Source organism: Microtus pennsylvanicus, chromosome 9, assembly GCF_037038515.1.
Source record: "Microtus pennsylvanicus isolate mMicPen1 chromosome 9, mMicPen1.hap1, whole genome shotgun sequence".
Taxonomy (NCBI): domain Eukaryota; kingdom Metazoa; phylum Chordata; class Mammalia; order Rodentia; family Cricetidae; genus Microtus; species Microtus pennsylvanicus.
In genome coordinates this window covers 58,953,137-58,970,003 of record NC_134587.1, presented here as the reverse complement: position 1 = coordinate 58,970,003, position 16,867 = coordinate 58,953,137, and the positions used below count along the sequence as shown (strand labels likewise).

The following is a 16,867-nucleotide window of genomic DNA, read 5'->3' as shown; positions in this document are numbered from 1 at the left end:
CTGAGCACTGAAGGCGGCCCAGGGCCACAGGTTGAGCAGCGTCTCAGGACGATTCCAAAATGACCAAGACCATCAACAATAAATTAATTTAGTATCTGCCCCAATGCCAAAGACAAACGTAAGATGGATGTGGCCTCCTAACTCTTGGGATACTGAAGAAAGTAATTATCGCTGTGGTAAAAATGGAGAATCTAGGACAGGGTCTTATTTCCTGTTTCCCATTACCCATTGTGTGTGTGCGCGGAGGAAGAGCCAGTTAAAAAGGCCCCTGGGAAAGGAAAGCATAAAGAATTGTATGGTTGGGTCATTCCTGCCATAGTTTCCCCTGGTTATTGTTTTAATGTATCTAAAGGAAAACAAGGAGAGTAACTTTGTAACTGCACACACTTCTAGCTTCTCTTTAGTACTGCAGACACCAAACAGAAGCCCAGCCACGGATGTGCACCTGGAGCCTTGCACAGACGACTCTCAAAGGCCTCTGTGGCCAACTGGACTGGCAGACACACGGTGTCACCCCTTCCACGTTCAGACCCAACCATGTCAGCTGCTGCCTGAGGGACATTGAGCCACAGAAGGTGCATACAACACCTCACAACATCTTCCCACAACTTTGGGCTTTTTAGAAATCCTGTAATTGTTAAACGTGAACTAGAAGTGTAGAAAAGAAACAAATGACCTTGACAGCAGCCCGCCTCCCCAGGCAGGAGTGAAGAATGCTTGAATGCCCTTGGGAAAATGCCTTAATGCCCAGCTTGTCAAAACATTCCAGCGAGAGGCGGGGAAGGGAAGCTGTCTGAGGCCAGAGCTCTTGTCTGACTTAAAAGAGGCTTCCTTTTACAACAGTCTGTGGGAACCGGTGGATACCGGCTGAAACTGTGCTGCCCTTCTTAGTTCGTGGGTCACATGGATGTGAGTCCCTGTGGAAGAGTGCTGTGAACTCTCAGAGGGGCCTTCTCCACCCGTGCCGGCTACTGGCTCATTTCTATGCCTTAGAACATCCGAATCAATGTCTATTTTCTACCCTGTTTTTCAGAAAACATCTACCACCAGGAACCAGGCAACAAAAGGGTTTTAATTTCTCTCTCCACTTTGCTGCCTCCTCTGAGCTAGAAAATTCCTTCTCTAGGGTTGGCTTGTGGCTCTCTCTGGATCTCCAGGGCTGTAGGGCTCAGGAAGGATGCGGAATGGGCTCAGCTCTGGAGCGGCTTTCTCGCCTTAGCAGTGCCAGGAGTCAAGATATTTAAGTTTTCATCACGAGAAAAGTGCTGCTCATGTATTTTCAGGATATATGAGCATACAGAGTTCATCAGAAAGAGGGGGGTGTAAACAGCACACAGAAACACCGCAGTTCTTGAGGACGACCCCCACCTCATCTGTCTGCCACAGCACATGGCCTCGTCTTTGCCCTGGGTTGTCACCAGTCTGCACAGGCACTGGCTTAGCTGCTACAGCGAACAGCCATGATGTGAATGACGTCTGTTACGGCCAATGCACTTCACCAAAGATTGCCCCATTTCCCTTTATTAATGCATTTTTTTGGTAGGAGCAAAATCTAGAGTAAAGCTTATCATGGTCCAGGTCAAGAGATGATGGCTTCAAGGATAAGGAAGATACATTTTTTCTGTGTGTGTGTGGGGGGGGGGGAGGATAATTGAACCATGTATGTGCTAGGCGTGAGCTGTTACTCAGCCACCTCCTGCTTCTGAACACGCTATCTGTCATCCACTGCATTCTTCCTACAGTGCTGTTCTGTGACTCTGCTCAGAGAAGCTGTGTCAACATTTTCTCTTTTAGCAATGTATTTTTTTCTTCTTTTAGCCCACGCTGACCTTGAACTCTTGTTTCTCTTGCCTCCATCTCCTGATGCTGGGATTAAAGGTGTGTGCCACCACGCCTGGCTGTGTTTTTTTCCTTTGAGATGGAGCTCCATGCCAGCCTTTCTTGGCTATCAAATCATCATCTTCTGACATTAAATATTGTCATATTGGGATGCAGTAGAGGGGATTATTTGAAACAGTGGCCTTCCCTTGTAGCAAGATTAGTTCATCTCAACATCTCTCCACAAGCCCTATTGCTCAAAAGTCCCTGTGTGCTGCTGGTGGTTAGATTACAGGGTTACCTGTACGGAAGCCACTTGACAGGCAGGGGTCTCATTACACAGACACATGGAGCCTCATGTTGGAAAAGGAAGAAGATTGATGTTCCTAAGAGTCCTTGGAGAGGGGCTGGAGAGACAGTTCAGTGGTTAAAAGCACTGCCTGCTCTTCCAGAGAACCTGGGTTCAATTCTTAGCACCTACATGGCAGCTCACAGCTGTCTATTATTCCAGTTCTAGGGGACCCTACACCCTCACATAGACATACATGCAGGGAAAACACCAATGGACATTTAAAAAAAAAAGAGGCCTTGAAGAGAGGCCCTGCAGCCCCCCAGATTTCCTTTATGATCTCACTGACAGTCTATGGGTTAGCATTTTACTGGCCTATTTGGTTTTGCAATCACATCTTTTTGTAAAGATATGAGCTCAACAGATCACAAATTCCGGTCCAATGCCCAGGAAACTCCAGCTTTCTATTGTTCCATTCTCACCCAGGATTTACTACCTAGGATAGTCTTACACAATGACCAAGTTCATTGTCTCTCACTCCCCTGGATCCTCCTCCCATCCTCCCCTTGCCCAAATTGACATGAAGGACAAAGGTGGCCCTCAAACTTCCTAGGTCTACACATCTCTTTCACTTGAAATTATCAATTAAAGTAAAATCTAACATTCGCCTTGCCAGCTCAAGAGACCGTTTCCAGTGTTCACACCACCGCCTGAACACTGCTGCCTGAACAGGTTAGATGGAGATGCTTTGCAAGAGTCCACATTTGGAATGTGAACACTGGTACATGAGGGGACACGGACTGCTGGGTGTTTTGGTCCCTTGGTGTTGCCTGACCCGTGATGGGTGTGCAATAAGCATTCGTTGAGCGGACAGATGCCTCGCACGCTGCTGGCCAGTGACTGCTGCATGTGACCCATTCCCTGTGTTGGAGGCAGGTTCCAGGTTTTCCTAGCTTTTCTTAGACTCAAACTAGACCTAGATTTGAAAGGAGCTTAAAATGCTGGACTCAATTGCTTCCCTTCAAAGGCTGGGACCCTGGTTCAGCTAAGCAGCTTCTTCAGGCAGTGCCCTAGGGATTGTCACATCCATGGGAAGGCTTCCTCTTCTCCTTCCAATGTCATTTTCCTGACTGTCCTGCTCTCAGGTCCCTGTGGGCACCTGGACTTTATCCGCAAGACACACTCAACACCCTTTGGCATTGGGGACACCATCTGCTGCTCACTGAGGAAGCCCCTTGCTCCTAGACAAAGGCTGGAGAGGGATCTTATGAGTGCTAAGTATAGAATCCCACAGGCAGCGGAAGCTGGGGCTCTTCCTAGTGATTTCTCAATGCTCAGTGCCTTATGCTCTTTAAGGGAACATGGATGGCCCTGATACATATCTGGTCCCCACAAAAACCTGTACTTAAGGATGTCAGATGCCTGAGCTTCATTGTCCCAATATCAACTCTCTGGTTTCTGCAGTGGGTGATAAACACGGTAGACACAAGTCATAGTGACTATACTTTGTCCTTTCCTGTGGTGACTGTCTGCTGGGTATGTTGAGTGTGCCACATCAGCCTATCAGAGGATGGCATTGGTCACAGTCCAGCTCACTCAGAGAGAAGACCTTGCCAATGACTGGATGCTCCCAGTTGCCATAGTTGCTGTCCTTTCTGTTCCTGATCCAGTTTTTTTTTTTTTTTTTTTTATCATCTCAGGGTCTCTGCTCCTCAGCAAACAGCGGCAAAGACCCAATGACAAGATTTTCCTCCCCACTGCGCTTCTTTTCTTTTAAGCCTGAGTCTCACTGTGTAGCTCTGGCTGGCCTGGAACTCACTATGTAGACCAGGCTGGCTTCGAACTCAGAGAGCCACAGGCCTCTGCTGGGATTAAAGGCCTGCACTCCCAAAACCAGACACTATTTCCTTCATCTTTCCCAAGTTCTCCCACTTGGACTTGCACTGCTAGATTCACAGAGTCCCGGAAGGTTAAGAACTATTTGATCCCAGAACCGGGCCCCACAGCTGTGGTGGGAGAGTCTTAGGATGAAAATTGCGGCAGGAAGGCATTCCCTGTGGCCTTGAGCATCACCTCTACAGCATGCACACATGATAGCAAAATTTTAAAAATTAAAAAAAATTAAATTGAAGTAATGACTTGATGAGAACTCATGGTCAAACATTACATGTTAGAGGCTAACTAAAAAACAAACTAAAATTGACCTCACGGAGAAAGTGATTCTCAACCTGTGGGTCACAATCTCCCTCCCCCTATCAACAAGCCTCTAGCTCCAAAAATACCTACATTACAACTCATAACAGTAGCAAAATTACAGTTATGAAGGAGCAATGAAAACAGTTTTATAGTTGGGGTCACCACAACACGAGGTATTAAAGGGTCGCAGCATTAGGAAGGTTGAGAACCACTGCTTTGGACCAACTCTGGAGGGTCAAGGAGTGTGGCCAAGCTGTCTTTACCACGGTGACACCGTGGCTTTGGACAACAGTCTGTGATGGGATTTGCTCCGTGTTTCCTACTAAGCCGCCTTGGCTTCATGGTGTGTGAGGAGAAAGGACAGGTTAGGAGGTTAAACCATCTGTTAAGAGCTGTATGTGCAGTAATTCACAGGAAGAGGAAGGTTAGATCCCGCTCTGACCAGGGAGTGAGGCGGGACAGAGGGCTCCGCTGCAGTTACTGCCCTTCTCTACCATGGAATTTTCTAGAGGTTGGTGGCTCTGCCTGCGGGAAGCAATGACTCCCTCCCTGCAGCTCAGCACAGAGGGTGGGGAATTGTGTTCTATGCATTTTACACAAGCCCATTCACTTTGTAACTCGAGCGTGCTCTTGGAACTGGACCACCGCGCGTTTGTGATTTCTCCTTGGAGCCCACAAGTTATCCAGTGACAGAGTTTCTGCTGTTGGCTGTCACCATGGTGAGAACACAGAAACGAGGGTGCCATGTCCATATAAGGTCGAGTCAGAGGAGCACAGTCTACAGGCGACTACAGTAGCACCGTGGGGAAATATATGGTAAGTGACCCCAGGGGAAACTGTGGGAAAGAACACACCATGCACAGGCTCTCTGGACAGCAGACTCCACCCTAATGCTATTTTTACAATTACATTATTTAAGAAAAATATTATTGAACCCAAAGCAGTTCAAAAGTAGCCTTGCTTTCTGCAGATATATGTACGGGTGACTATGTTATGAAGGTCCTGTCTGCATGCATACGCCTGGTTTAGAACAAGGAAACAGATTCTAAATCATCATTTGTGGTGAACACATTCAGCTGGCCCGGGGAAGGAAAGAAATATCCTTGGTGAAGCGCCCAGTGACATCTTTGGCGACACACATAGTATCATTACCAGTTTTCCTGCTGGCTCTGCTTTATTCTGTGACGTATGTGATACACTCCACTAACATCTCGTGTGCTAACTGAGCCTGCCCGAAGTTCTCTGGTACCTTCTATCCCCTCACAGGCGTAAGGATGAGATAGAATCTAGTTAGAACCACGCATAGGAGTGTACCCTGCCATGTGACTGGCCACCTGAGCCCGAGAGGGCAACACTGAGGTGAAGCCCTGTGGTGAGCATCATTTCCTCAGTCTTAACCATGACAAGAAAGCCATCCCAGCCTAAGTTCTGATGACCAGACGTGCCAAGTTAGGGGAAGAGTCAGCTTGTCACTTTATGTGGCCACGGCTAAACCAGACTCAGGTGCTTACTTAGTGAGGGACGCTGGGAAATGACAAGCCCTTGGTAGCTGTGGTGTGGACATCCCTAAATTACAGGAATCCTTAGCGATTCCTTCCTGGAACCTCTCAGAGGAGCTTGCGTGGAACACGAGCACACACTGCCATGCAGTCTCTGCTCAGACAGTGACAGTGGTCTCTAGGGAGGACAAAGACCTCAGAGGGGCACCGTGCAAACCTTTCTCTATGGGCTCTGCTCTAGATAATCACAGCACATGAGGAACGCCAAGCAGGAGCATCTCCTTGGCCTCAGACTCTGGCTGGCTTATCCCAGGAGGCAGAAAGCAGTGTCCTCCTGGGGTGTAACTTCATCTCCCTTGGTTGGTTCTGGAGATTTATGAGCAGCTATCTAGATTTCTGCACAACACCTGTTGATCAGCTGTGTGTCTACATAAGTCAGTCCGAGCTCAGGGAGCCTGTTCCTGGCCTGGGGAACCTGTATTGGGGCACGCCTCATCATTCTTAGATCACCTTATCCTTGGTAAAATCTAGAGCAAGGGCCTGGGAGGATTTTAAATATTACAAAATAAGGCTGGGTGTAGTGGTGCACATCTTTAATTCTAGTACTGGGAAGGAAGAGACAGGAGGATCTCTATGAGTTCAAGACCATCCTGGTCTACATAGAGAGTTCCAGGCCAGCCAGGAATACACAGTGAGACTCTGTCTCATAATAAGCAAACTAGACAAAAAGGGCACATATCTCTGTCTACTATATATGTCTGTCCTTTTGAAATGTTGACAAATGAGCTTTAGCTAACAGCCCCTAAAAGATACACTCGGTTTAAGTCAAGAAATCATTGATGTAAGCTAAGCATCTCCACATTCAGAACTGTGCACACTGCGTAGGACATGGGGCCTTCAGCTATGACCTGTCACCGACACATTCATTAATTGATCAAGTCAGCAAAGACCATCACATCTAAAAAATGAGTCATTAATACCTTCTGCTGAAACTTGTGGAGGGGGCACAGGAGGGGAGATGCAATATGGAATTGGTGTGTGCCCCAACCACAAGGGCCACATTGCAGAAGAGGACGGGAACACCCTAAATGCTGACTTGGGGATGGACCTGGGTGAAAGTCACTGGGGAATCAAAAGCCATTGTGATTGACAATCGTAGGACAAGCGACAAGCATTCCCGGCTGCTATCCAGCTGCACTGGTGAAGCAAGGGTGAGGGATGTGGCAGATGTAGAGTGGCCCTGTGGAGCACCACCCCTCACAGCCCCATGCATGCAAGCTGGCTGGGGGCCCAAGCCTAGGACCTTGTGTATGCTCAGCAAATGATCCAACACTGAACTTCATCCCAGTGAAAAGATACTCCCTTTAAAAAAATGAAATATAATTTAATTACATCTTATAAGATTTTAAGAATTAACAGTCTGGGGAGTGTGTGGTCATAGCACATTGTGGACAAGTTATGATATTGTCAAAAAATACACTTTGCCTAATGAAGAATAGGATACACACATACCTTTTTAAAAAAATGCATTAGCTTATCTTAATATAGCTTATCAGCTATAACACCTTAAGCTCTTATAGAGGACCCAGGATTTAGTCCTAGCACAAATGTTTTGGCTCACAACTGTCTGTAACCACAATTTTGGGAGATGTGACGCCCTCTTCTGGCCTCTGTGAGCACTGCACACAGGTAGTACACATACACACATACATGTAAACATTCTTACACATAAAACAAAAAATATAAAAGTAATCCTAAAAACAAACTATCAGTTTTAAAGGAAACAGAGCAAAAGCAATCACCTGAAGACTGAAGGAAGACACTAAACCCACTGCCTACTGGGTGCCATGGCAATCACTCGGTGACCTTCTCCTTACTTGCTGAGGAAATAACCCTCATCAAGTACACTCAGGGCATGAGTGGTTTCATGGGATTCCTTTCCCTAGTGCAATTCCCAAAGCTCTCAAGTTTACACACACCCACACTGTATGACTGGGCAACCATGCTTTTCTTCATATAATGCAATATGTTTATAAAATATTTGCATATGTAAAACATGAGTCTACAATATCACTGTATTAATCACACATATACAAATTAATCTTAAAAACCAAACAGTGGTGCCTGCACAACATTCTTCCCTAAAATCACAATAAGTCATGTGATTGTCTTACGCTTGCATACATTGTTTCAATAATCCTTAGACTTCACCACAAGGGAGGGAAAGCCTAGGTCACAGGCTTTTATATAAGGAACTTGAGCGTTCTCAGGGTGGTACCTAGGGTCTCTGGAGCTAAGCCCCTCCCCCACACCTAGGGACGTCTGTGCTTGCCTGTATCAATCACCAAAAGAAATTGGAAAGAAGTGTGGTTCCTATGGAGCCCATTTTGTGACTTACTGCACGATGTAAGGGGACCAGTTGTACTGTATCATAGTAAAATGTTATCAAACCGGACAATTCAAGGCACTTCAAACAGCATCAAGAAATATTATCCAACTCTGTTGTGACTTACCCGCGCTCCTTTCTCGGGGTAGCACTGGCAGCCACCGCTGCAGTCTCTCCCTCCGCAGGGCACATCCAGCTTCTTCACCCCCTGTGGAAATCAGACACAAGACAGAGTTTACTTATGAGTGACATTGTATCCTGTTGTGAGTACTTCCTACTCTAAGGTCGAGCCACCATCCAAAATGGCGCACAAGCCCAGCTTAGAACATCTGTGGGTTACCAGCAGAACTGCATGGAAGGGACAGGGTCCCCAACCACCACATTGTCCCGAGCTGTCTCACTGCTGGCTACACCCCACACCACTGTGGCACGTGGGCTGCCCTGAGTGAGGCAAAGTTGCAGCCTAGTCCCAGAAGGTCCCAGGTGCACAGGGCTTGCTGCTGGCACAGCACACTCTGCAGGCAACAAAAGAAACCACTGACTCTGGACGCTGAGCCAGGACCCAGGCTTGAGGGTCAAAGGAAACATTCCTCAGACCCAGGGCTGGGCAGGGAAGCACCATCCCAGGGCCCAGGAGGCAGATCCTCAGTGATATGGGGAGATTCAGGACACACTTTGAAGGCAAGTGATCCATGGGAGAGGCGTTGGTACGATACCCCAACTCCTACCATGGAATATCAATGAGGCAAAAAAGGAGGTGCCTGTGAGGAGGCAAAGCTCGCAAATACCCCCAATAGCACCTGCAACTCAGCTGGGGTGCATTGGCAGGAAAGTTGAGATGCACCCCTCTTCCTCCTCCCCCCACCTCCTCAGGCTCTCTGAGGAGGAGAAACTGAGGAATGAGTCTTTCCTAAGTGCTGGACTGGTTAGCTGCTGGCTTCTGGATGGTGGAGCCTGGGTCACACAGCTAGGAGCCTGGACTTCCCTTTCAGACCATGCCCACAGGACGCAGGAAACGACAAGTACCCCGACTCCCTTTCTTCTCTTCTTACTAGCCAAGCATCCGCTGTGGTCCCTACAGTCCCCTACAGATGGGTTGGTACAGTCCTTCTGCGTGCTGGAGCAGGACAGAAGTCAACACAACTCAGTCTGTTCTATCTTGGCCAGCCAACTCACAGAGCCGAGATGTAGGCAGTTACACCTAAGGGGACCCTGTAATTGTGTAAGGTAGACACGGCTTCTGCCATTCACTCAGCCAAACTTTATGCACATAAGCCCAGCAGATGACAGTATTCCTCTAATGCCGAAAAGTTTTAACCACAGAATTAAAGCTTTTGATACACTTATTTATCCTTGTGTCCCTGTGCATTGTCCCAGGACGTCAGTGCACAGCTTGTGGGCATCAGCTCTCTCCTTCTAGGACTGGACTCGGACAGTGCCTTTACCTGATGAGCCATCTCACCAGCCCCACTGCTGAGATTTCACTGTGGGCTAAGCCTCAGAGACTTAGCAAAAGGTCACTGGGAGATGTAAGTCTCAGCACACAAGCCCCCCTCTGTGTTCCCATTCTTCTAGGTCTCCCTGTGGAGATGCCAACGGTACTACTTCGGACCTTCCCAGGTCTTGCAGAGTCCAGGTTTCATGCACACTGCACTGGGTGTGCAGGCCCCCGGAGGCATCTGACTCAGCACCACCTGGCCACAGTCCACCTTGGGGATCCGCAAGCCCTCAGGCTCTTTTTGTCCAGACAAGGTTTTCTCGTTGGCTGAGCATTTCCTAGCTGAGGTCTCACTCCACAGCCCTGCGGTTGCAACCTTGATAATAATTCTCTAATTAATCTGCTGTTTGATGAACTCCGAAAAGGCCCAACGTTCTCAAATCTTTTAAAAAGCCCCCCCCCCAGAACTCTTTTCAAGGCAATAAAACAACAGGAGGTCCATGGTGTAAGTGTAAATGTATATACAATTCTTTTATGCCTTTAAAACACAAATCTATGTTTTTACTAGTTCTTTTTTTTTTGTGGCTTCGGTGCACATCTACACCTACACTGTGGCTCCTCAAGTCCAGGTTTTGAAGGTGAGATTTCTATAAACAAGGTCCATATTGAAGTGTGGGTTTCCTAGAAGGCCCTGGGTACCGAGGCACGAGTCTGGATGGGCCACCCCACTCACGTCTTATTATGTGTGACTATGACCTGACCAGGCAGATACCTTGGCAGCTGTGCTGCATTTACTATAATTCCCCCAGTAGCTGTTCAGAAAGCATCGGGAAGTCATCAGTGCGAAAGGGACAAACCTGTGCTCATACTCTTGCTCTGGTGTTTTACACAGTGTTTTTAATTTTGATTTTAGAGCCACTTGCCAAATCCCTAAATATAAATCAATGGCTGAAATGATCTTAAAGGTTTGAAATTGATCCAATGGGTTCTCTGGTCTGAGGGTTAGGGTTGGATTGTAGAAATGAGCAACACCAGCTGGGGCACCCTGTCTCATGCAGTGAGAACCAAACATAGTACTGGGAGGCGGCCCCTTAGACACCAGACCAGTTTGCCATGGCCTTTCCAGCCCCCTCACCTGCCCTTAAGGGGTTCTCTAGTGAATTCCAGCATCTACAAGAGTCCTCAAGACATCGAGTGGAGTGTCGGGTCTCTAGGACAAACAGAAATATTGACACACTGGGGCAGGGCATGTACTCCAGACGGACTCTTAGAGACCAGACACGTCTCAGGACCAAACTACTGCATTCTCCTAACAGGAAGTAGAACTCTGGAACATTCTCAAGCTATGAATGCCTTCCTCAGACCATGGATGAGAAAGAGAAGAGCTTCTGTGTGGGCTCTGTGCCTGGACACCTTTCCCTACACCTCAGCAGGAACGCCGAAAGCTCACACAAGCCCCGCCACTCTCCGCTTTGAATCGGATTCTTTAATCCACAGCTCAGCACTATTCAAGGTCAAATCGTCATCCTAATTGTTACCAAGTACTTAATAAAAATGGTGGGTTCTTCCCACTTGACCATCTTGGGAGCCTGCTCACCACCTCAGGGATGGAGACCATCCTGAACTTTATTTCCACCTTCACAAGAGTGAGTTCCCCCCTGTGTAGCCTTTTGAGTCCTCTTTAAGATCTTTGTATTCCCCCTTTACAATCACAGGTGAAACAAGGGTCCCAGGAGTACCTGGCCAATACACTGCCAGGATGGAGTTCCTGGGGTGGGGCTCCCACATGCTCACCATGTGCTGTGACTGCACACATCCATTCGGGTGAGTGGACACTCTGCTTAGTGGACTGTCTTAATCCCAGGGTGAACACGACGCGTGGTTCTGGGGAGAGGGTTGTAGTGACACTGGCGAAGCCACAGAAGTGGCCACGAGATCCTGAGCCACCAGCCTCAATGTGTTTGTGCCTACTCCGAAGTCGCTCCTCCCGTGAGATCCTGGGACCAGTAAGGAGCCTGTGTTGTGGGCTGGTTGAACCACGCGAGAGTATCTGGCCCTCCAGCTGCAAATTATCTGGACGCTCGCTGCACGGGTGGCTGGAGCCAATCACTAGCTTTCCCTTGACCAGGTCACTCACTCCGCATTCACCCACTGACTCTCTCATAGACTTTCACACTTACACACTCATGCACACTCATTCCCCACTTATACACGCATGTGCAATCACAAACTTCTCACTTGCACTTACGCACCCTTGCTCACCGAGGCACTCACTCAGGCAGACCACCCGCTGTCTCATCCTTTGCTAAACACTGACTTTGGACTTTGGACTGTGCTGGGCTCTGGTGTAAAGTGGACATATTGCACACAGTCCTTGCCTTCATGGTATGTGAGTAACTAGAGAAGATTGGCAAAATAAACACATCAGTGCCTAAATCCACATGGTTTAAATTCTGGTACATGTTTTGAGGAAGAAGGTAGCTGGAGACTGAGCCAGTAACAAGCAGGTGTTGGGTATAACCGTACCTCTTGGCACTTGTCCCTGTGCTCATCGTATGGAGACTGCCTTGCAGCATCCATCTGTGGCCCCCCTTCCAAACTCAACAACAGTTAGAGACGCCAACCATCAACTCCTTCCTGAAGAAATCACGCTAGCCATCCCAACACCTGCCACACTGGACACTGAGTCCCATCTAGGATCCCAGCCCTGCCAACATGGCAGAGGACTGGACATGACTGTCAGGGGAGGGGAGGGGACACGAATATCCACTCCTTATCAGCTTTGGATGTTTGCTGTATTGTGGAGCCTCAGCAATGCGGAAGCAATGTCAAGCCTGGAGCCATGAGACAGCGCTTCACGGAGCTTCCATAGCAGACATGCAGGAGACCGGCTGCACCCACAGGAGGCATGAAGTGCGGCTAATTCCTGCAAGCGGTTCCCAGGAGCAGACCGTGTGGACAGCTAGGAGGCGAGCAGAGCTCCACAGCCACCGGAAAGCCAAGTGGCACAGTGGTGAATTGCGGGGTAAGGCTGAGGAGGATGGAGCTGAGATTAGAGACAGGGATTGTCACCAAATAGGTCACCTCTAAATGACAGCTGTCCTCCCACTGCCCCTGATACCCTAAGTGTGGAGTGTGGACCTGGAGCCAGTCAGGAACACAGATAAGAACAGCCACAGCTGTCGTGCGGAGGTGGCACATGCCTTTAATCCCAGCACTCGGGAGGCAAAGGCAGGTGGGCAGATGGAGGAAGGTGGATTTGTGAGGCCAGTTTGGTCTACAGAGCAAGCTCCAGGACAGCCGCGGCTACACAGAGAAACCCTGTCTTAAAAATAAATAAATAAATAAATAAATAAATAAATAAATAAATGAAAAAGAGAAAAAGAAAAAAGGACGGGCCGCAGCCTGCCTCCCTCACATTATTTCCAAGTCCAAGCTGCATGCAGACATCGTGTGGAAAGGAGCCCAGAGGACCAGCTCACCAAGGAACGGGCCCAGCTATGGCCGTACCAGTCCGAACATGGCTGACCTCATCAATGAGTGGTCCCTTCGCTGGAGGAGAAGAATCTCCTCCAGGTTCAGTGGGGTTCCTGGCCAAGTAGACCCTGAACCTGTCCATCCTAGGACACTGCTTCACTCCTCCTTCTGACCCTGACCCCTGTTCCCTAGGGGAATTAGGAGAATCGTGGAACCCAGGTCTCAGACACTGGATTTCCAATCAGTGTAACACGGGACTTTCCTTCTTAAATACTGCCCTTTGGGCCTCCTCTCTCTCAGCCGAGCTTTATTCCACCCTGAATTGGTAGCCAGCATGGCTGCATGGTTTTAAGTTACAGGATTTGGGAATGACCTGGATCACAGAGCAGCAGGTAGCAAAGCAAAGGCCTAGAGTATGGCGTAGAGGATGTTAGGAAGCATTTCTCTTGATATATATATTTATATATCAATTTATATAAATTTTTTCCTTTGAAGTCTTTCTGAATCCTGATACCATTACTTCTGAAAAGAATCTAAGACTCTCCACATCTTTATCACTCTCATCCTGGGTACCCTTACACCATTATGGATGCACGGGCTGGGTTGTTATGAGCCCTTTGCTTCTGGGAACCCAGAAGTCATAACACCTTGTAAGGAAAGGCAGGCTCCAACTTCCTGAACCAGGCTCCTCTCAGGCTCCAAAGTCATAGCTCAAGCTGTTGGCTCTCTGGCTCTGCCATCTATAAATGGAATGTGTGTGTCGGGGGGCAGGGCAGAGATGGGTGCTAGCAGCTGCGAGATTAAGGGCACATCCGGTCCCACAGTGAGCTGGCTCGGGCTCCAGTTCCAGCAGCTCAGGGCCACTGACAAGACACAGTATCATGTTGCCTTCACCAGGGACCATGTCCCACGGGACAGACAGGTTTCTCCTTGCCTGGTAGAAAGGGTGGGCTCTGTCCCAAGTGTCGTGCAAGCCACCCAGCACCGCTCCTCCCAGAGACACACCAGGACTTACGTTCAGGACACTGAAAGGTATCTTTGAATAATAACTTGAATACTAGAAAGCAGAACACAAGGGATTTAGAGGCCTGAAGACAATCTCTCTAGCTACTTGTGCAGATCATTCACACCCAGGAAGGACATAAATGGATGCAAATGCACCCAGGTCCCCGCATACTTGAGGGTCACCTAAAGCTGACACTGGCATATGTGAATGAAAGGGGGAAAAGTCTGGCTCTTGTTTTTGACTTGTGCATAAAGAACGATTACTCAAATTTATATGAAGATCCAAGAACAAAACTCATCTGTCCTAAAACAAAGAATATTTTGTCCTCCACATGTTCCAAGAAACATCTTGTCCAAAGGAAGTTCTTTTAAGCCGGTATACCTCCAGCCAAAAAGAATCGCTTTGAAAGGAACTTGCAGATATTTCGGCACTGGTCGCCCCCAGCCTCTAACCCCAACCCTCCCCCGCAGAGGCGTCTTTGAATAACTGACTCTAAGCCATACCAGAGGTAAGTCTTACTGTCGAAGGTAATATGGTTCCCATTTGTGGGCAGCATAATCTATACAAGTCTTTGTTCTGTCACAAGTCCAGTCAAGCTGGGCGTTTTACAGACTTCTTTAACCCACCAGCAGGCCAACGAAGGGGAGAAAGCCAACTTGGGAACAAGGTTCCCAGTACATTTCTATTAGTTTATCAAAACAGGAAGTATAAGCCATTTCCGCACATGCAGCTTTAGAAATTAAGGAAATAATTCCAACATGGTATTAGCAAGACAAGGTATATGGAAAGGAAACACAAATGGCAGCAGCACACCCAGTGGGCGGCCTGGAGGTCCAGCCGACTCCTTTGCCTTTGTTTCAGGCCGGCTCAGCCGGGTGCAGCCACTCGACGGCAGCCGGAGACCATTGGCAGCTAGGGAGAAAGGCAGATGATGGGCAGACATGTTCTCTCTGCTCACCTAGGGGACAGAGAGCCGGGAAGGATGGCTCGCCACCAAGTGATTCCAGGGTGGTGCAGCCACTGTTGTCTTGGGCATTCATGGATGGAAGGTCTCACGGGGAGGGGAGAGGTCAGACTGCTCTAAAGAACAAGAGAGGCAGGAAGATGGAGAGCTACAGAGATTCCAGGATGAAGGTCATGGCCACAGGTGCGCTCACTGGTCCTCGTTCTTGTCTCCATGGCAGCATATTTATATGCCTCATCTGAGCCCTGGGGAACAACATGCATTCTGGGAGGTAGAGGCGGGACGGTCAGGAATTTAAAGACAGCTTCAGCTACATAGCCACCAAGGCAACTCCAAGCTGGTGGTTTCCAAACCTGATTTGCTTTTGACAAGGCAACATGAGATGCCATGCTGGGGAGCGGGGGCGGGGCAGGCTGAGAGCAGGAACCTGACAGATGGGAGAGGAAACTTCCAGAAGGCTCCCCAAGTCACATCATTGATTCTGTGATGGCTCACAAGGGATAGATGACAGACGTGCGCGTGAGTAACGGTAGCTGGGCGCTTTGTGAGTGATGGCGTGAAAAACATCTGGGTGGAGATTGCCCTAACCGTGCTGAACTCCAAACTGAGGCCGGTCACTCACCCTCCCACAGGAGTTGAGGGTTGACTGACAGCTTCTCAGACACTCTTTGCTGTCCAAGTCCGGGGTCATTAACGTCAGACAGACAGACAGCCTAGCTTATGGGCCTGGGGCTGCAGACACAGGAATGAGAGCTGAGCCCCAGCCAAGGATGGGTGAGCCAGACGCTGCCTCAGAAAACACCAGGCCTAGGGCTAGGGATGATCTCAGGTGTGGGTGGGCCGGGGCTGCAGGTGGAGACAAGCTGGCCTTGGGCAGCTGGAGGAGGAGAGAGGAACTTGGCATTTCCTGTTGCGATGCTCCTCCTGCCTCGGGCTGCTTCCTGTGTATGTTTCCCTTATGGGGTGTCTCTCCTCTCACGGGGAGGAAGGTGCACCCCTCGTCCTGCTGCGGGCAGGGAGAAGCCCAGGCAGGTGTGGATGACTGACAAGCTACCCCTAGCCTCCTGTCCAAAAGCACTCCTTCCCTGGCTTCGGAGAGCAGCCGGGTCCCTACGAGGAGGAGTTCAGGTTCCCTTGCAGAGTGGCTTCACTAAGTGCTAGGTGAGGGATGGGTAGAATCCTCCTCTTGAGTCATCTCATCCAGGAGGCTGGAACGTAGTGGACCTGGGCAGAGGCTGCTGGGCTGAGTCAGGCAAAGCTGGTGACCAATCAGGTGTGGTCAGCTGGGGTGGAACTGGCCAAAGAGCCCGCAGGGAACCCTGGAAAACCCCGGAAATACAGGCAGTAGCTGGCACGAGGGGCATTTTGACTGCCATATGAATCCCTGTATTTATTTCCACAGCATCTAGTATCTTTCTTAAGATTTAGTTATCTTTAACTACCATGTCTTCATGAGTGTATGCGTGGGGGTGTGCACACGTGACTGTGAGTGTCCCTGGAGGGAGAGGATTCCCTGGAGCTGGAGTTGTAGGTGGTTATGAGCTGCCTAACTCGCGAGTTGGGAATTGAGCTCAGGTCTTCCGTCAGAACGGTGTGCACTCTTTTCACTGCTGAGGGTTCAATCCAGCCCATCATCGCATCCAAAGTCTCAATGCTGTTGTCCATGGACTTCCTCTTTTTTGCTTGTTTTCTTGCTTTTTTTGTTTTGCGGTCACTTTAGGTGTTCAGGGAGTTATGTAGGCCAGGCTAGTCTTGAACTCACAGAGCTCTGCCTGCCTCTGCCTCCCGACTGCA

The 16,867-nt window shown here is 49.0% G+C and overlaps 1 protein-coding gene across 1 annotated transcript in view; it reads right to left on the bottom strand.

Moving 5' to 3' along the window:
• Positions 1-16,867, bottom strand: part of Col4a2 (collagen type IV alpha 2 chain) — a 137,131-nt gene that overhangs the window by 88,334 nt on the left and 31,930 nt on the right. Inside the window, exon 4 of the mRNA XM_075986138.1 lies at positions 8,316-8,396. Coding sequence (XP_075842253.1) covers positions 8,316-8,396 — 81 coding nt within the window. The remainder of the gene's footprint in view (positions 1-8,315; positions 8,397-16,867) is intronic.